Consider the following 20,729-nt stretch of genomic DNA (forward strand, 5'->3'; position numbering starts at 1 on the left):
CATTCGCAATAAAAGAGAAAGGAGAGAAAAAGAAATACAACAAAAAGGCAAAGAAAGGGGGTGAGAGAAAGAAGAGGAAAATGAAAGGGAAAAGGGAGGCTCTGGACCAAAGTCACCTGTTTAGCGAGACAATTTGCATCCGTATTGAAGTCTCTAACAACATGAGCAAAATTGACTTTTTTTCCTTGCACGAATAAGAGGATTTCATCTATAACATGGCTTAAAGTCGAATACACCATTTAATCACATTAGCTGAATCCCCTTCAATGATCAATGTCGAATGGGTTGGGATAAGTTTGGAGACCTCCATCTTGAGGGCCAGAGTTCCGCTTCATTAATATCACATTGGTGCTTGGTATGTCCAGAGGGTACCTCCTTCTGAATCCCACCCCATAGCCTCATATTTGTTGTTCCATCAAAATTGCAAATTAGGTTACTTGCCCAACGCCAATAAATTCCTTTCCATGCAAATTAGTTTACTAGCCTTGCCTTTAGTTTACTTGCCTTGCAAATTAGTTTACTTGCCTTGAGTCGAGTGATTTCCAAAAGGGCATGGGATGATATTAAACAAACAATTAGGGACATTTTCTATTATTTTCTGGCATTACAGTTAAAAAGTGGGTTTTGTCCTCGTCTCTGTCCTACGCTTCGTTGCACGCAGAAGCATCCACGTCACAATTTTCATCGAATTTCCCAAAAAACCGTTCCTTTTTCTGTATATGACAATTGTACTCTTCAAATGCAGGATCAATTTTTTGCAGTCGAATGAATACTTATCATTTTCGTTGTTTTTGGTATTTAATTGCGGGCAGGCACATTTGAGCCTCATGCACATGCACGTGGGTTGACCCATTTTCTTATCACATTTTAAAGTTTTGCATTTTTTAGAACATAAGGAAAAACACCTAGTATAGTAAATAAGTTTGTAACTAGAGAAGATAGATGGTCGAAAAATTAAATAAAATTAATGAACCAGGGGACTTCCCTATGGTTTAGAACCTCCGATAGGTTCTGAGAAGGTGGGAGGGTCCTTATGTTAGGTGATCGGTCCATGACATTAACTTGACCGGTGACAAAATCCCAAGAATTTTAATTAAAAGCTAACTATGAATTAGTGCGTTAAAATGAAATTCCAATTACCCCAAATTTCACCATGATATCAAATATAGTTATCGGATTGGTCGATCCGACAAACGAGGCTATTGAATGGTGCGTTGGCTAGTCCGGTAAATAAAAAATCGAGTTTGGTTGAAACTAGTCAAAACTCATATTTGACCGTTTTAACTAATTAGACAAGCTAATAAAATTCGATAATGTTTTTATAACTATACTTCATATCTTAGAAGTGTTAGCCTTTATTTTATTTTAATTTTTTTAAAAGGTGGTCCAACAGGTTCGACCTGCAACTAAACTAGTTTTAATTGGAGCAGATTCCTCTCAAATTCAAAGGCCATCCCAATTCTAGTAATAGTCAAATCCTCTTGCAAAAAATAACTATTTATGGCGTTTTGCCACTCGTTGTGGTGCGTTTTATGTAAGAAGAATATGACATATGTTAAATTTATTTAAGCTCAAATCATCTTGCATAGATTTGGCTATTTTCTTAATTTTGTTTTTCTTGGTGCCTTTCATGCCTTAAGTGATTTTCTCACACTTCTATTTTGAATATTATTATTTAAAATGTTTTAGATGTTTCCTCCAAAACACATGACATCCAGTATAGAATGTGAGGCATTAAATGTTCCTTTGGCAATGGAATCTCTAGCATGTAGTATATAACTCAATCAAATCTGAAATTCGTTATGAATTTTCCCTATTGCAAACTTGTTCACCATGCGATTTTCAAAAGAGAGTCACTCACCGTCTGATCTTAGATCCTAAGTGTCAAAGTATTTTATTTTTAGTTTTTTTTTTATACAAATTGTATGAATATGAAATTTGTTATGTGCCATCTTCTCAAGTGGGCGCACCTATAAAAAATATTAAAAATGATTTTTCGATAAAATATAATAATCAAAATACTCCTTGAAACTTTTAAAGGTATTTTGGTTATTTTATTTTATTGAAAATATTTTTGTATATTTTTAGCTAGTGCCAGTTTAATTGAGGATTGGACGTCCAAAATTTGGTGTCAAAAATAGTTTATAGAAAAAAATTAAAAAAAAAATAGTATAGAGACATGACATTGTGTTGGGGCAATCTTAGCCCTCCATTTGGAATGGACTGTTGGATAAAGAGAAGTATATAAGTTTTATGCTGTAAGGGAAGCATAAAAAGCTTGCCCTTCTTTAATTTAATTTACTTTAGAAAAAGGAAAAAATTTATATAAGGAATCAACTTTATAATGTACGAGTACGATGCACCTAAAAAACCACTGAAAAAGGTTGTTTCTATGTTGAAAAACTCTTAAATCGATCATCTCGACCTCAAGATTCATAGACATAAAAAATGAATCTCTTGTCCTAAAAATAGTTAATCTTCTAACACATTATCTGGACCATCCATTTTCAAGACTTTTAAGTGATTATAGATCTGCTTGATGATCATTATTTTTAAAAATTTCATAAAGGGAGGCAACAATAGATTTTTTTTCAAATCATCGCAAGGCTTTGTTGCATCAAAACTGCATTTTTGATATAGTTTTGACGTGCACCTTAGTTCAATAATATAAGATTGACACCTTGTAAAAACCTCACCCTTGGAAAAATTAACCTAAAAGCGTGTATATCCTCAAAACCTGAGGCTGTGTAGATTGCTCGTTTGGCTCCATGGTTTAGTTTGGGTGAGTACAGTATGCTCCCAAGGGGGAAAGACTTGGAAGATTTATTTATTTATTTTCCCCTGAAGTTTTGGGATCTGTTACAGTATTATTACTAAATAATTATTTTCCAAAAAAAAAAAAGAAAATAGATTTTGATTTCTTAAACATATAAATCAATCATTGCAAATGTTGTACAGTTTTTGTTCAATCTTGGTACACCATTTTTTTAGGCATATCGGGCGTACAACCTTTGATTTTTTTTGTTTTATTAGGAGATTGGTTACTTGGTTCAAGAGATCATATCCCAAATTTGAGATCTAAAAAGCATTCTTGGCTTAAGTTTTGCTACGAGGTAGGATCAACTTTATCATGGAATCGGTTCACTTTTAGCGAACACGTTACTGAGTTGTCATGGGCAAGACTTGCCCTGTCCTGTTATGTTGCTAGGGTCCACCACAATTAGCCAATTCTCATCTAGGATTATGAGACCTTGCAACAAGGACCAAGATTCTGTGTCATTCGATCCACAAGCTGGGACCGGACCTAAGCATTTGAGAATAATAATGATCCCGAATCAAGCCCCCAAGCCAGTAGGGTCTGTGTTTTTCAGAGAGCTCCCATCAAAATTGAGTTTTAACACGCCTCCTAAAGTAAATCTTTCTACTGGGCGTACTTTTTATTGGCTAGGCTCATTCAACTAATTTCATTGAATAGGGATTGAAAGTCTGAAGCATTGCTCGTTCCTTGGTCCAAAAATTATTTGTGGCTTTAAGCTTACCTTTTAAAGACTGAAGCTTGGATCATTAGTCCTTGATTAATCGGCTACTCCTTTCAAACCATAGTAGCCATGTTGTAAGAACTTTTAACTGGTATAGTAACAATCCCAAATAGGGAATGGAAGAGATAACGATCGCAGATATTGCATGTCAAGCAAAGTAGGGAGCAACCCTTTGATATCAGAGAGACCCTACACAAAATACCAAGCACCAAATGCAAAATAACAATATAGAGGGTAGTGTCTTGCTACTTCCTCAACTTGTTTGCAGAGAAGGTATATGTTGGGGGGGTAAACCTCTATTTCTGAGATGGTCTACTGTCGAGGCTATTTCTGGCCCTATGAGCCAGGAAAAGACGCAGGTCTTCTGCGGGCATGGTATTGCTCACACTGTATGAGCCGCCGAGTTCCCAGCACTGTAGCTTGCGAGTAATCTACACATCAACTTTACAGGGAGCACTTCTGGGGGACTGGTTCCCATAAGTAGAATATTTTTGTCCCGCAATCCACCCTAAGCAAGATTAAAAAAGCTCAGCTCGGGCTTGGGACTTTGCCCCTGCCTGGGCCAAGTAACCCAGGCCAGTTCGAGTGGATTGGCTTGATCCTAAACTAGCCCAAAGTATGATCAAAATTGCCAATAAAAATACAAGTAATTTAAAAATTAGTATAAAGTAAAAGATGTTATAAACATCAGCAAAAGAGAATAGGAAATATGCATATAGAAGATGGATCATGAAAAAAGTGATTTATGGCTTGAAAATTTAAAAAATCCAAAAAAAATGGAAAACAAATAATAAGAAAAATTCCCCATCATTATAAATAACTTAAAAATTATATAGGAACATACATAATTTCTAAGTGATTCGTTAGTAAAAAATTTCAAGTGATTTTAACAAACCCCAGCTCGTCTATGAAACTCACCTCGAATTACTTGGCCAAGTGCAAGTCAACTTGGCCGAATTCTGAAACACTGACCTGATCAAAGTCCGGATGAACGTGGTCCTCTCTCATAAATCGGGGTTGTCACCTTTAGCGATGTCTTGAACAAAGTGTTCTCTATGTTAAAGGAGCTGGGTTTCAAAGTTGGATGTTTTTGGGCACACCAGGAATTTATATTCATATCCCCCCCACATTTCGATATGGTAGAAACCCAGAAATTCCAGTTTCATAAGATTTATTGTTTATATTTTACTATTGTTTTTTATTCGTGATTGTTGTATGGCAATTGCTTCCCTATTTATTTTCACATTCTATTATAGCTTAATGTACCTAAGATTTCAAGATCTTGCCCAGATGTCCTCCATTTCTTCTCTTTTTTGGGAGATCTCGGCTTCCTTTGTCAAGAGGAAGCTATTTTCTCATTCTTTTCACTCTATTTTTGTCACTCCACATTTTAGGCCTTTACTTGTAAGTCTATATACGAATTACCAACTGTTTAGTTTTCTCTTCTATCTATTTGGGTCCACCGATTGAGCTTTATATGAGGAGTGCAAAGCTATTGGTGGGCAGCTGCTAGCTCTTTGTCTTCTTTTTCTCTTTTTTTTTTTTTTTTTCCTTTTTAAGGGTAATTTAGTGGGGACGATGGACGCTACCCGTTTTTCAAATGGATTAGGAATTAGCTTTTTTGAAGGTGTCAGCGGGTGGTGTCAGCAGGATTGGAAACGATAACGTGATAACTAAGTATAGGGATGCCACCACCACGACCTAACCCCTTTCCTATGCAGCTACAAGCTAGAGGGCATGCTAGACTATATCGAAGCCAATGGGCCTAATATTAACTTTCTTCTCGGCAAACTTTAAGGGTTCTATGTGTTCGTTTGTCATATGTTAATCTCTTGCTTATTTAAGAGAAAAGAATGATAATATTTGTTTCAAGAATCGCTATTGAGTTTTGATCCTTTGGATGTAAAATTGGGTGGCTATAAGGTGTGCCAGGACTCAAAGTCTAAAAAAAAACTTGTTGAACATGCATGGCTAGAATAATTATAACCTTTTTATATAAAAAATCAGTATTTGTGTCATATATAGTAAAATCCAGTAGTTGTGTCATATATTAAAAATCAGTAGTTGTGTCAAAGAACGTGGACAATCCAATACGTTAGAACGAGCAGTCTACAAGTAAATTGAAAGCTTTTGAAAAACTTCTAACAATGGAGATCAGTGAACTACAATCTTCAAATACGGAAAAATCTCTTGAATTTGAAATGTATACCAAATCACTGGATTCATTTCTACACCTTGGAGCTTACTGCAAGTCAAATGATTTTTAAAGGACTGAAATGAAGAGTCCAAAAAAGTCGTACGAGGTGGACCATATTCTATGGATTTTTAAAGGACTGAAATGAAGAGTCCAAAATAGTGGTACGAGGTGGACCATATTCAACCATATAATTATTCTTTTTAGATTCATGAATCTTGGTCTAATAATCAAGAGCAAACTTGGCCGGTCCAATTCAGAATTGGGCACTCGCCAATCTGTTTTTGGCCGGTTTTGGTGGTCTGGCAGGGCATTTTTAAAAAAATTAAAAAAAAGTTTATAAAATCCTAAAAAAATAAGGAATTTGTTTGTAATGTGGTTTTAATATTTCTTATTTTTTGGCCAAGGCTACTTACTTTTACATTTTTCCATCTTTTTTTTAAAAAAATCTAAAAAATACTCCTGTGCACAAATTAATTTTTTAGAATCCATTTTTTTCACTACTTTTCAACTTCATTTGGATGTGCTTTATTTAATTAAGCTTTAAATATGCTTTCAATATTTTTTTGGATTTTATTTTTTTATTTTTCAACACATTTCAGACTGGACGGGACCTGCCCGATTAGGCCAGTTGAACCAGCCGGTTTAATGGTTACCTCAAGGCCCTTAGCCAGTTTTCGAGGCTGGTTCAATATTTTTAACACTGAATCAAGAGTTTAGATCTAGAACCATTTCTAAGATGGATTTAGAAGGGTGGGTTTTCTACAATAGATGTGTTTCTGGACACACCTAAACCACACCCCTTACATAAATCAGACATGGTTGAAGGTAGACCAACCTAATTTCTTAGGATTTGTTTTGTCTATCGTATTGGAATTTAACATTAGCCAACATGATCGTGTATATCTTAAATGACCTACTTAATAGTTTCTTCTCAATCTAAAATTTGGAGATCTACTATAGAATCACCAAAGGAGTGGTTTTTTTCAAAAAACTAGATTTTTATGTTTTTCTTGGCAAGTAGAATTGACCATCCAAAAATTGGATAGTTTACGCTGTCTTGTAGTATTATTTTTTTTCAAGAACATATAGAATGCAATTGGTTTTTTTTTCCCTTTGATATTGCTCTCTAGTTGAAGAGGTTAGTCCACCTAAAATTAAGGTCTTAATAATACTTCAAAATATTACGTTCTAAAAATACTTTTCAACCCAGAGCATATCACCCGTAGGAGCATAAAATCTATAATCTCATGGAAAGTAGTTTTGAAGCATTTAGATCTGGTGCAAACCTTAGTTATCAATATTAGAATGGACTAGGTACTCCAACTAGTGAGATTGCTAATCGGTACTTTGATCGTTCTAGTGTCATAGCAAAAATTGAGTTTGGTAGTTAGTCGAAATTAATGTTTGTGCTAGTTCTGGTAGGTCAAAGTCAACAAATTTTGACCGATTAATAAAAAAAAATTATATAAAGACACCATTTATTTTTGGTACAAAGATGTCGTAATCATTGATTAGACTTAAAGTTCAAATTTTCTTTTCTCAATCGTAGTGATACCCCCAAGTCATCCAATTTAACATCTAATGGCTTGGAGTAATTGTGACCTTTGTGTACCAAAGATAAATGGTTTCATAATATATAATTCCATTTTTTAATATATTAAATAGTATTATTGTTTGTAATTTTTATTTCAAAAAATTATAGATATCCCCAAAATGAACTTCATAGATATCCTTTCCGATACTTTTAGTATCACACCCTACACCCAAATATTATTTTTTCTTATATTTACTCTCAAGTCCAAAAAAAAAATTGAAACTATAATTCTTTTTCTCACTCTCTTTATCCGTCATCTCTCTCACTCACTCACTCTCTATCCACCCTCTCTCCTAAAACCTGAAAGGCAAGCATATTTTTTCTTTACTTAGTGGGCCTGTAACAGCAACATATAAATGTCACTCTCCTCTTATATCGTTAAAATCTAAATGTCGACCTTAAGGCCCAATTGAAGTTTTGGGCACCTGCCCAATCAAAAACTGCTGAAAAGAATCTGCAACTTCCAAGACGTAAGAATGGAGGAGATCTTTCTCTCTCATAGCAACCTTAAGCCCGAACTAAAGTTTTGGGCACCTGCCCAATCAGAAACTACTGAAAAAAATCTAGAACTTCAAAAACGTAACAATGGAGAGAGACACAAGAATGGAGATCTCTCTCTCCCTCCCTCGTTCTTTAATGTCAACTCTTAAGCCCGAATTGAAGTTTTGGGCACCTGCCCAATCAGAAACTGCTGAAAAGAATCTGCTAACTCCAAAGACAGAACAGTGTATGGCTCTCTCTCTCCCTCCCGGGTAGTTGCGGGTAGATATAGGGCGGATAAAGAGCTAGAGAGAGCGTAGGTAGCGAAAGTGAGAGGAAGGCATTTTAGTCTTAATTCTTTTTATTTTTTTAGTGGAGTAAATACAATAAAAAATGATGTTTAAGTGGAGGGTGTTATACCAAAAATATTAAGGGAGGATGTCTACAAAATTTATTTTGAGTATCCATAATTTATTTCAAAATTATTAGGGGAAGATGTCTATAAAGTTCATTTTGAGATATCCATAATTTATTTTATTTTTTAATTTTAATTTTTTAATTTTTTTAAATCCATTCTAAGTTATTTGAATTGCGGCTCCACCATTTTCCTCACCAATTTAGTAGGTAGTCCAATCCTAATAACGCTAGTTCAAAAACTCTTATGACCCCATGAAGGCAAAGTATATAATGAGACTATTTACCTATGTTACGTGGAGGTCACAATTAATCTTGACCATTGGATGTAAAATTGGGTGGCTTAATTTATTCTATTGACCAAGCGTAAAGTTCAAAATGAATTTTCTTGAACTTTATGACCACCCAAGCAATCAAATTTTACATCAGATGGTTATAACTAATTGTGACCTTATAACAAAGGCAAATAATTTAATTTTTATACAATCCCTGGAGAAATACGTGAAACAAAATGCCTCCTCTCAATTGGAGCTTATATGTAAATAACGGAAAATGATCTACTGCAATGGTTGTATAGTAGTATAATGCAACCACACATCTAGAAAACCATATTTTTGGCATTTTGTATGACCCCAAATTTTGCACACACATTTTCTTTATCTTCATAATCAATCCTATGAAAAAAAAATTTCAATTTACATCCTAGATATGGTCAAAATTAGTACCCATCTAACAATGAATCTCGACCATCCATTTGGTGAATTTCAAGATCTAGGCCTTGACAAATTCAAAATCACTTTTTTGTTTTTTAGCATTATTAATCTAATGATGATAACGCTGTTTAAAAATTTTGGGAATAAAAAAATCATTTTGAGGCCTATATCTAACCATCTCAATAAAATGGACGGCTTATATTAATTGGGCTAGAATGAAAACTTTCTATAGCATTTTTTTAAAATTTTCTTTTTTGTGATTGTTCTTCAGCATTTAAAAATTCATGTCAAACAAATGCCTCTAGCATAGTTTTTTAAGATAACTGCATTATACTACTCTATACACCCGTTGCATGAAATCATTCCCTGTATGTAACGGCCTAGGTGGTAAATTAAGGGCCGATGTTGATCTTCTTGGTTACATACTTACATGCTAGAATCATGGACAAATGTTTTGGTTGCAAAACTTTACAGAAGTGCATGTGATCAAAGCGAAAAGAGACTATAAACAAATGAATTATAATAGAATGTTATTTCTATTGATCATAAAGTCAAGAGGATTGTATCATGGAAGGCCTTGGCACAAGGAGATCACAGCTATCAAGTGTGAAATTTAAATTTCAAAATGTTGTCATTTGGACTTTGTACCTAATCAATAATACATCTCTAGACAATTTAAATTCACATCCAACAACTTAGATTGATGATAACCTCTTGTACCAAAAGTAAATAGTTTTATTGTATAATTTTTTATTATGCAAAAAAACATATGGCTTCGACAACAATGATAATTTTTTTATATATTGTAAATAAAAATTTATTTATTGTGAGAAGAGAAATAGGCTGAATTGGATTAAAAAACCAAGAGTTTATAGCTAATCTTACAAATCGGGACATTTCGTTCATAACCTTAAACCAATGGTTGATATGAAATGTAAGAGGGCCAATGGGAACTAAAATTTATCTTTACCCCCCTTTGGAGGGACAAGAGGTCCATGTCATGCTGTACCATCTACCATATCGATTTCACCACATTCGTCCATGGAATATTTCACCAATATTTTGCTCAAAAGTCTACATCGGTGTTTCAATACCCGCTGGGTTGGATTAGAGTTTTAGAAACAAGTGATTTTTTATTCGGATAATTGATATGGATGGGAATAGGTCAAGATCAAATCAGTTCTGGGATGACATGGGTCATTCCCCCCAAAAACTTTCAAATATGTTGTTTTTATTTTTTATTTTTTTATTATTTTCTAATATTTTTTTAGTTTTTTTTAAATCCCCACTGCATGAACCTAAATTTTAATTTTTATCTAATTGTTTATTTTTAAATATTTTTATGGGTCATCGATTCAAACTGGATCTTGATCGTTGATCTAGTGATCTAACATATATTTGTAGGTGGATGATTCGACCCACCGATCATCAGACATATCGTTCACCCACATATTTACGTCATATCGTTGGATCGGTGATAAGATCGGGTCTGGATCGGTCTGAATTGATAAACTAGGAAATATTTAAAATAAATAAGATTAGATAAAAAATGAAAATGAGGTTTATGGTGTGGAGATTTAAATCAGAATATAGAAAAAATTAGATAAGTTTTAAAAAGAAAAAAATAATACAAAAGGAGGCTTTGGGGAAAATTAGACTGAGATCTATACCATCCCAGAACTGATTCGATCCCAACTGATTCCCATCTAGAATGGTGATCTGAATCGGCAATTGCCAAGTTTTAAAACATTGGTCAACATCAATATCAATACCTTGGTTATATTTTTCCATTCATCATCATTTTCGTTTGGGCTTTATCTCGACTATTTGAGGTCGGCTATACAAATCTTTTTTTGCTATTATGCTATATTAAGGGCCATATTCTCAGTCAAACCATAAGTTACTATATATCTTCTCAATACTTCCATCAATGTTATTTTGAACTTTCTCCTTATCCGTTTAGAGCCTTCAACTTCAACCGAGTTGATGCTCCTAATCGATGGTGTTGTTCTAGGTCGGTGTGGCACATGGTGAAATCACCTGAGTCTACTTTCTGTCATCTTTTTTACCTATTGGAGCTACTCTTAAGTTTTATCTTATATATTCATTTAGAATGCTATCTTTTCTTGTTTTATCACTCATCCATCTCAACATTCTCACGTCAGTTACATTCATTTTATAAATATGTTGTTTCTTGATCCCCCAAAATTTTATCCCATAAAGCATGAGTGGTCTTATAGCGTTTTATAGAACTTCCCTTTCTATTTCGTTAGTTATATATTACCATTCAAGTACCAATGACCATCCAAACATTAACAAAATAACAAATAAAAAGTGATCGATATTTTAAAAATTATTCAAGCAAGTCGCTTGAATCAAATAAAATTAAGGAGTCAGGTGGTTCTAATGGTCCCTGTTCATCAAAACACACGGTTTCCTGGGTCGAATCTCCTGGATTTTTCATAGGAAAAATAATACCTTATTGAAATGCTCTAGTCCAAAACTCGGAGTGAGTCGTGTGATTAAGAAGGGAGTTAGAATGGGACGCTTATGTGTCGGGCCCAAATTCGACTTTTAAAACACTGATTGTGACGATAAAGATGACGGTATTATGCAAAAGAAAAAAGCAAACTTGGTTGTGGGAATTAAATAAGGGATTAGGGGATCAGTGTGGATGATAAAGTTACCCTTGCCTGGCCCAATAATGAAAAGGTAGCCGGCACCTTATAAAATACATTAAATTGAAAGACCATATTTAAGTGGAAAGATAGAGATGGAGGGGATTCAAAAACATGACCAGGTTCATTCCCCCGTCGTCCCATTCTCCTGCATTTCCCTCTTCTTTTTGTATGGGATTTGCTTTCTATGCATCTTCCTCTTTCAACCTTCAAGTGCCCACCTCTCTTGACTCACGCCCACCCTCTCCTCCTATATATATATATATATATATCATGCTGTAGTACCTTTGTACATAGATCTCTCTCTCTACATTGAACTTTCTTACACTTTGCATTGGACTCTCTCTCTCTCTACATTGACCTCTCTCTCTCCTTTTCAATTGGATCCCAAGCTCACATCTGCACCTATACTGGGGAGACAGAGGTACACGTCTCTTTTTACTGTCTTAGAGACTCTAGATCCAAAAGGAAGCCGCCTCCCTCCCTTATTATTCAGAATATACAGAATCTCTCTCTCTCTCTCTCTCTCTCTTTTGCATGGTACTTTGACCCCCCCCCCCCCCCCCCTCTCTCTCTTATTCAAGGGCACAGGTGCATCTGAATCAAAAGAACCCCCCTTCATTTTCAAATTATGAGAATCGAATCCGCAAAGGACATGTATCCGTCTCTTTCTGTCTTTAAGCAGAAATCCACTTAACTTTATTTATTGTGGAAAAAACAATTATTTATATATCAACAACCACATGTGCATGTGCATTTGAAAACCACCATCCCTCTGTTTCTCCATTTTTTTTTTTTTTATGGAGATGACTGAAATACACTATCCCATTAAATGAAATAAATAATCTCTCTCTCTCTCAACTCGCAAACAAAACCCACTTCGACGCTTCTCTTGAATTGGGTCTGTTTGGGTCAAGGAGATGGCGTCAATGTCTTCCTTGATCCCCAAAACCCAATTGGGCGAGACGGGTTTTCTCCTATCATCATCACCCGCCCTCAAACCAATCCGAAACCCTTCTCTCTCAAATTCAAATTTCATGAGAAGCATCAGTTTCCAAAGTGGAAGAAGAACCAAATTAGCAGGAAACAGGGCATGTGTGAAGAGAGAGGGAAGCGCCTTATCAGTTTCTTGTAAGCTGATTGAGCCAGATGGTGGGCAATTGGTTGAGCTCCTGGTTCCTGATTCCAAGAGAGAGAATAAGAAGAGAGAGGCAATGGGGTTGCCTAAAATCAAGCTGTCAAGGATTGATTTACAGTGGGTACATGTTCTGAGTGAAGGATGGGCGAGCCCGCTTCGCGGGTTCATGCGCCAGTCTGAGTTCCTCCAAACTCTTCATTTTCATTCACTTCGATTGAGTGATGGTTCGGTTGTTAACATGTCGGTGCCCATTGTGCTCGCCATTGATGACAGTCAGAAAGATGATATTGGGCATGCCAGCAGCGTCTCTCTCGTTGATTCAAATTACAGGCCTATTGCTATACTTAACAAGTAAGGTTCTATTCACTTGATTCTCATGCCTATCATGCTTTTTGTAGGGTTTTTCTTAATTTGATTTCCATTGTTTATTGTTGGCCGTTGGAATTTGGCTTATTTCTTTTACCTCTTTTGTGAAATTTGATTTCTTATAATAATGTCTTTGATGGCATGTGAGTTCCGGGGATTTTTGGTCCATTAGGTCTTCTTTGTTTAAGGCGTAATTCAGTGTGACCCCATTTGGAAGTTGGGGAATTACTTGCTCCATTTTCTTTTCATGCAAATTTTGTCAAGGTTTACTTATTTGGCTCAGGCCCGAATAATTCTGCGACTTTTGCCCGAGTAGTGTACAGCCCAAAAAGGGTTAAAAAGTCAAAACGAAAGAATCAGGAAAAAAGGTAAAAGCCAACTAACTGTAAACAACATTAAAAGTCCAAAAATGATCGAATTCGGAAAATTTGATTTATAGCTGTATACAATTTAGAAAAATCTGAAATAGGGGAAATAGAAAAAAAAAAAAAAAAGGAAAAAACGACAAGAATAACTCACGAATCATTGTCAAAACTATCAAAATTATATATAAAATATCTATACATTGATTTAGTAGAAAAAAAATATAATTTTTATGGTTTTTTATATAACCCAAGTTTGTACCTAGGAACTCGGCTTGGCAAGGTATCAAATCTGAGTAACTTGGCTAAGTCCGAGTCAACTCAGCCGAGCTTTAAAATCTTGGTCTCATGTTTTTGATCTGATACAGATTGCATCTGGATTTGAAGATTCATTTCTTTATTTTGCCTGTCTTTCTCTCTTAATATCTAAATTAACAATAGAATGCTCATGGACATTGAAGATTCCTGTGTGTGTGTGTGTGTAAGAACAGAGGGTCCTTGTTCCTAACTCAGAGAAGCTTCAAGCAGAGTTGGAACAAACAGCATTAGTGTCTTAGAATTCAACTTTGGCATTTCATCTAAGACAGTTTTAGTCTTGTTTGTGTGATGTTGTGCTCACTGGTGATGATCAATGGGCTCTTAGGTGTTGCTTCATTATCAGTTTGAAATGCTAATGTGGGTTTTTCAAACAAAATTTTTGGTGTAGATGTAGGATTGTTCCCTTATGTAAATTTTCAATGTAAGTGTACTTAGAAGCTTATACTCGGGCATGTATCATAAACAACAGCACATTGGACCCACTTAAGTCAAAAATAAAGTTCTCGCATCAAATGGGTGATCTTGTTGCTGATCCTATTGTGAGACTTCTTTATATGACAGTTACTTGGCAAGATATCATATACAGTGTTCATGTTGCTAGCTGATAGCCTCTTAATGGAAGTCACGCTTGTCCTATACAAATGATAGGGAAAGGCCCTTTGATTGTCCTCTTTGGTACCTTTTAGCTCTAAACATATTTTGTTTCAACCGGGCCAATTGTCCAAATACTACCTATTCCACCATTGGGAAAGGCCTTTTGATTGTCTTCTTGGTACTTCTCGTCTTTGAGGAATAAGAATCAGGATACTGTTTCAAGTTCTTTTGCAAAAATTTAGTATTCTTCTATGTCAGATCCGTCCGCAGAAGTATTATGCTCATGCACTGTTTTTTTATCTTTGGGCACCCACACCTTAATAATGTGACAAAATCATTGCCATTAAGACAACTTGGAATCTTGGTTTTCATGAGTGGGTAGAGCATTTGAGGTCAAATTTGCTCTTCATTTGGTGTTAAAATTCTTGTTAGTGTTAGCTTCCTACTTCTTATTCCATTATAGCATAGTTAGGTGACTTTATTAAGACCATGATTCTCGATCATTATCAATATTGAGGAGCAATCCCTCCTTGCTTATTGAATGAGTGAAAAATGGGTTGGGGGCGGGAAAGGCTGTGGAGGATCAGACTTTACCTATATATGCATTGTTGCTATTGTATAAGTTGTAATGGTGGATTTATGGTTACATTGTGTGTCTTAGGCCACGTTAGTCCCTTTCTCATTCAAGGGCATCTTAGTATTCTTTGCAGCGATTTGTTTGAACAAGTGGTAGGCTTCATTTTTTTTTATCAATTGGATTAACCTTGTAGCATTCTTATTGATTGACAATGCATGAGACAGTGTTTGACTGAGATGAATTTGGAATAAAATGACATGCATGACCTTTGAGAAGACACTCTAGATATTTTTGGTAGCATGTGAAGGCAAAACAATTATTGGTTAGACTATTTCGGTACTTTAGATCTATGGCTACTAGAACAGATTTATTGCAGTAGCTAGTGCTTTTTTTTAGAGACTATGATTGGATGACTGAGTCTAGTGGTTGTTTAGCTGTTCAGATATGGGATAACTTTTCCTTATTGTGTGCACAGTTTCTTTGTCTTACTCAATGTTTTCCATCAGTACTTGTGTATTTTCTTTATGGTTTGCGAAATCTGAAGAGGACATGAATGAAGGGTTAGTCCTTTTGGCTTAGATGATTGGCAACATCAACCTCCCAAGTGTTTCATCCTAGAACGGGTTCCGTTCTCATTGCAATATATTAATTTGGTCTACCTTAATTTAATTCTGTTCACTTCGAAAAGATTAATTTATTGTTAATTTAACTCTGGTTTTGTTTTTTGGTCTATTTAATATATGTTTTATTATTAAATTTTTATTTCAATTTTATTTGTAGCATTGTATTATATTCTACATCAATGTTTTTTAACTTGCCTCGGGCATCAGGCTCGGCCTTGGCCTAAGGTGAGTAATTCAGCCAAGTCCTAGTGGACTTGGTTGAGTAGAGTGCAGGGCCCAAAAGACCTTAAAGAATTTTAAAAAAAAATTCAAAAAATTGTATAAAAACGATAATAATAATTGTAATAGTTAAAAAAACCAAAGGCAAAATAAAAGTCCAAAAAAGACAAAAACATATATAAAATATGGATTTAGAAAAAACTGATTTATGAGCTATTTTAGAAAAATCCAAAAAGAAGAAGAAAATGTAACAGGAAAAGTATCCCATCCACATCATGTAGATGGGTGGAAGGATGCACAAGCACCCTTGGTTTAGATTTCATGAGGCCATACCTAAGGGACAAAAATTGATCTCATATTTTATTTTTTATTTTTTATTTAAATAAGTTTGTTTGAATTTTTTTTAGTGTAGATTTATTTTTATAAATATAACCAAATAAAATTTCTTAAAAAATATTTTAGGTAGAAAAATGACCTAAATACCCTTAAATTTATTTTAATCAATATTTTTTATTCAAAATATTTTTTATTATCTATATTCAATTCTGCTTATAAAAATTATGTTTAAGCCCACATTTCAGATTAATATCATTTTTAGAGAAAGAATAAAAACAAAAAATGAAATTCATTATTGGCCCTTGGATGAGTCTAGTCAATCTGAACAATTAAAAGGTACTTGTGCTCCTTTTAAGCATCCACAACATGTGGACGCGATACCAACCCAGTATAAAAATAGGCCATATGACAAGAAAACCCACAAATCATTGTAAATAAATCCAAATTGCTTATATAAATTTTGTACATTGATCCTACATTTTTTATATTTTTTTGCAATTTTTTTTAAATTTTCAAGTGGCTGAGTTGCACTTGAGGACTCTGCTCGGCAATGAGCCGAATCTAAGTAACTCAGCCATGGCTAAATTGACTCGGCCAACTTTTCAATCATTGTTGTACATTATACTTAATTATTCTTTTCATTCCAACCTTTCACTTTAACTTTAAATTTTATATGGAATTAATTTTTTGTTAATGTCATTTGTAGTTATCTTCATGCTTATAGTTTACTAAGTTTTGATTAATTATGTTCTTCCTGAGATAAAATATTGTATCTGATTGCTGCAATCACCAATTTCTTTACTCAAAACTATTGATTTCTTTAGGAAAATGCTTACCACCTTGGTACTGGTAACTTGTATGGGTGCACACTTTAAATTTTATATGGAATTGATTTTTTGTTAATGTCATTTGTAGTTATCTTCATGCTTATAGTTTACTAAGTTTCGATTAACTATGTTCTTCCTGAGATAAAATATTATATCTGATTGCTGCGATCACCAATTTCTTTACTCAAAACTATTGATTTCTTTAGGAAAATGCTTACCACCTTGGTACTGGTAACTTATATGGGTGCACACGTTCATTGTACTAAGGCTGACCTAGTTAAGTACCAAAGTATTCCCACACTCAAATTACTTATTCATGTTTGCCCCTTATGAATCCAAAAAAATTTCTGTTGATTTCTTGCAATCTTGAGAGATCAAGATCAAGTTTGCTAAGTTATCGAGGTGCATTGTTTGTTAGTTCGTCTTTTATTGAATATCCATAGTCCTTCAGCCTTTTTATTTGATTGATGAGTACTTCTAAAATCTAATATACTTTTGAAACCTTCTGCCATGCTACTAAGGGGCAGCATTCATATGTTTCCTCCAAAAACTTGTATTGGTGATTGTCTCTTTACACTTTTGCAATTTAGTCTTGCCATTGTGTAAGTGTACTTGTATGCTATATGAATTTTCAATGAACCCTCTTGCTTTGATTTGAAGGCTTGTATTGAACCCTAATAGGACTTGAGAACCAGCTTGAGCAGCACTAAGCTATCAACAAGATATTGATCAACTGGAGCTTCTCCATAGAAAGTATAACATTTCAGTTTCATATTCAGTGGAGGGACACTATCTTACTGGCTTAGGGCTTTATGATCAAACAACTGTTGTAAGTTGAATGAGAATGACTCCCCTAAATCACATTAAAACCAAAGTGGTAGCATAAACAACCATGATCTTTTTCTGTTGAATATGCTTCCATGGGTCTTCCATCACCAGTTGACCTCCAAGCTTCTCATGCCTTCAGTATAAGTCCAAAGGGATTCATGCTTTTCAATTCTCTCGAATGTTTTGTTTCAGGGTCATAGCAGTGATATCCTGTAAGTTCTCAATATCAGATTCCTGCCAAGATAACTGGAAGTTCCAACCAGTAAAGCTAACATATCTAAGAGAAAATATGCTAAGATATAACCACAATCACGATAAGTTTGATTGCTTCCAAGGCATTTACCAAGTGTAATACTTGACAAAATAGGATTTCTATTTATCAGAAATAGTTGTATGAATAGGTTTACCTCAGGAACATGATATTGAAAGTTTTTAATCTCTGGACATGTAATGCCATCATAATTTGGTAATAATGTTGATAGTCCCAGTAAGAGAAGCCGATGAACTCTGTTGATCCCTGAAGTGATTTAACTCTTGAAAAACTGGACTGTTCTTTATTTGCTTTTGTTGGTTTTTGAAATTTGTTATGTTGATGGTCTTCTCAGCATTGAAATTTACAAGCACAACAAAGAAGAGAGGATTGCAAGAACATGGGGGACCACTGCCCCTGGTCTTCCTTATGTAGACGAAGCAATAACCAATGCAGGTAATTGGCTTATTGGTGGTGACCTCGAGGTCATAGAGCCAATAAAGTACAATGATGGCCTTGATCAGTATCGGCTCTCCCCCTCTCAACTCCGTAATGAATTCGAAAAGCGTGGGGCCGATGCTGTATTTGCTTTCCAGCTCCGAAATCCAGTTCACAATGGTCATGCCTTGCTTATGACTGATACTCGAAGGCGCCTCCTCAAGATGGGTTATAAGAACCCAATTCTATTGCTTCACCCCTTGGGTGGCTTCACAAAGGCTGATGATGTTCCCCTCAGCTGGAGGATGAAGCAACATGAGAAGGTTTATAAGTTATTCTCTTCTCATAATTAATTTTTCTATCTTCATTTTTTTATTGGTGTTGCTATGTGTCCAGTTCAATTGTATATGCAAAAATATAGCATTGGAGAAGCTGATGACATATCGATTGTGTGAAAATGGGGACATTACATTAATAAAGCTATTTGATTGGAAACTTCCTTTGGGGAATACACTCATAAAACATTCTTGAAATGTTGGACCTATGATTCCCCTGCCCTTATGTGCAGATCACATTTGTGTGGCGATATTTTGTATAATTGCCAAGGGCAATTTTGAAATCAACTGTCTCAGTGTAATTGAATAAGTGATTAAGATTTTCTCTTAGCAAAAATGCAAAATCCCTGACCCAAAATATGCTGAGTATCTCTTAGAATTTGCCTGGATATCAGACATATTAGTTTGCGCGAGGAGGTCAAGGGTTCAAAGTCAACACAAAACTTGCTGACCTACTTTTTCAAGGAATTTGGCTTGGGCTGGACTAGTCAGCAGTTGACATTAGGAACACTGTATCAATTCCCATCCCTGAAGTACCCAAAATCCCTGAAGTACCCAAAAAAATGTTTCTTTCCAAATCTCTATAGTAAGATTTAGAAAGAAAATAATATACACAAAAAAGAAGAAGTGGTAAATGATAAGAAAATAAATTCATGCATGATTAGTTCATTATTTTGTATCAATTCTAGAGCGATATATATATATATATATATATAGTTTCTTTCCCTAAGTTGACTATAATGGCTAGTTTCTATTCACGGTTTTCCTCAGGTTCTTGAAGAAGGTGTTCTAAATCCGGATACTACAGTTGTGGCAATCTTCCCCTCTCCCATGCATTATGCGGGCCCAACTGAGGTGCAATGGCATGCTAAGTCTCGGATAAATGCTGGGGCAAACTTTTATATAGTAGGTAGAGACCCTGCTGGTATGAGCCATCCTGTAGAAAAGAGGGATCTTTATGATGCAGATCATGGAAAAATGGTATTGAGTATGGCTCCTGGACTTGAGAGACTCAACATATTGCCTTTCAGGGTACCCTCACCACTTATGAAACTCATAGTCATTCAGTTAGTTCATATTCTGGCTGGTTATTGCTCATATTCTAAAGAGTGTGGTTCAGTTGTTTTTGCATGAGTTTTCCTAAGAAAAACGCCCATTACTGTTTGATTAATGTAGAAACAAACCCATAAAGGTTCTAAAAAAGGTACACTTATCATAAGTAATCGACAATAAAGGATTTATATTTTGTTATGTTTGTGGTATGAATGCAGGTTGCAGCCTATGATAAAAAACAGATGAAAATGGATTTCTTTGACCCGTCAAGGCCTCAGGATTTCCTCTTTATTTCTGGCACTAAGGTAAACTCTATTAGCTAATCTCCTTTGCTCTTTGTTAACTTTTTTGAATATCAGGCTCTTTCACTTAAGATTCAATGAATAGACATGCTTTTTTCATTCACGAGAAAAATATAAAATAGAGTTCTAGATTACTGCTAATGAATTAAACAAATGAACCATAGATAATATTGATTGTAAAGGTAAAGTACTGATTATATTTTGATACAGATGCGCACTCTTGCGAAGAATCGTGAGAACCCACCTGATGGGTTCATGTGCCCTGGCGGGTGGAAAATATTGGTTGAATACTATGACAGTTTGGCTCCCAAAGAAACCGGCAAGTTTCGTGAAGCTGTTCCAGTTTAGAGCACCACTTTAGACTGCTTAAACTGTCTCACTATGAATTATAAATAAAAATTGCAGTCTTGTTGAAGGAAAGAGACCTTATCTATGTGTTGCACCTGTATAGTAGTTTGAATTATCAACTGTGTGAGGATATGTTGTGAGAAAATGTTGTAAATGGTTTGCTGTTAATCTCTATGTTCGAGGTGTATTGTTCTTGTTTC

General features: G+C 34.9%; 1 protein-coding gene across 1 annotated transcript; it reads left to right on the top strand.

Moving 5' to 3' along the window:
- Positions 1-12,635: 12,635 nt before the first annotated feature.
- Positions 12,636-20,729, top strand: APS1 (ATP sulfurylase 1). Its single transcript, XM_006838857.4, has 5 exons — positions 12,636-13,104; positions 18,409-18,814; positions 19,598-19,858; positions 20,098-20,184; positions 20,392-20,729. The coding sequence occupies exons 1-5, from the start codon at positions 12,653-12,655 to the stop codon at positions 20,527-20,529; spliced, it is 1,344 nt and encodes a 447-aa protein (XP_006838920.2). The 5' UTR covers positions 12,636-12,652; the 3' UTR covers positions 20,530-20,729.

Source organism: Amborella trichopoda, chromosome 3, assembly GCF_054954075.1.
Source record: "Amborella trichopoda isolate Santa Cruz 75 chromosome 3, AtrichopodaSantaCruz75HAP2 v2.0, whole genome shotgun sequence".
Classification (NCBI taxonomy): domain Eukaryota; kingdom Viridiplantae; phylum Streptophyta; class Magnoliopsida; order Amborellales; family Amborellaceae; genus Amborella; species Amborella trichopoda.

What these genes read in the sequence shown, in the direction of transcription:
- APS1 (XM_006838857.4), top strand. Translation starts at nt 12,653, where the DNA reads ATGAGAAGCATCAGTTTCCAAAGTGGAAGAAGAACCAAATTAGCAGGA. An exon ending in CCTATTGCTATACTTAACAA is followed by an intron (nt 13,105 to 18,408) that starts GTAAGGTTCTAT and finishes TGGTCTTCTCAG; the next exon opens with CATTGAAATTTACAAGCACA. An exon ending in GGATGAAGCAACATGAGAAG is followed by an intron (nt 18,815 to 19,597) that starts GTTTATAAGTTA and finishes GGTTTTCCTCAG; the next exon opens with GTTCTTGAAGAAGGTGTTCT.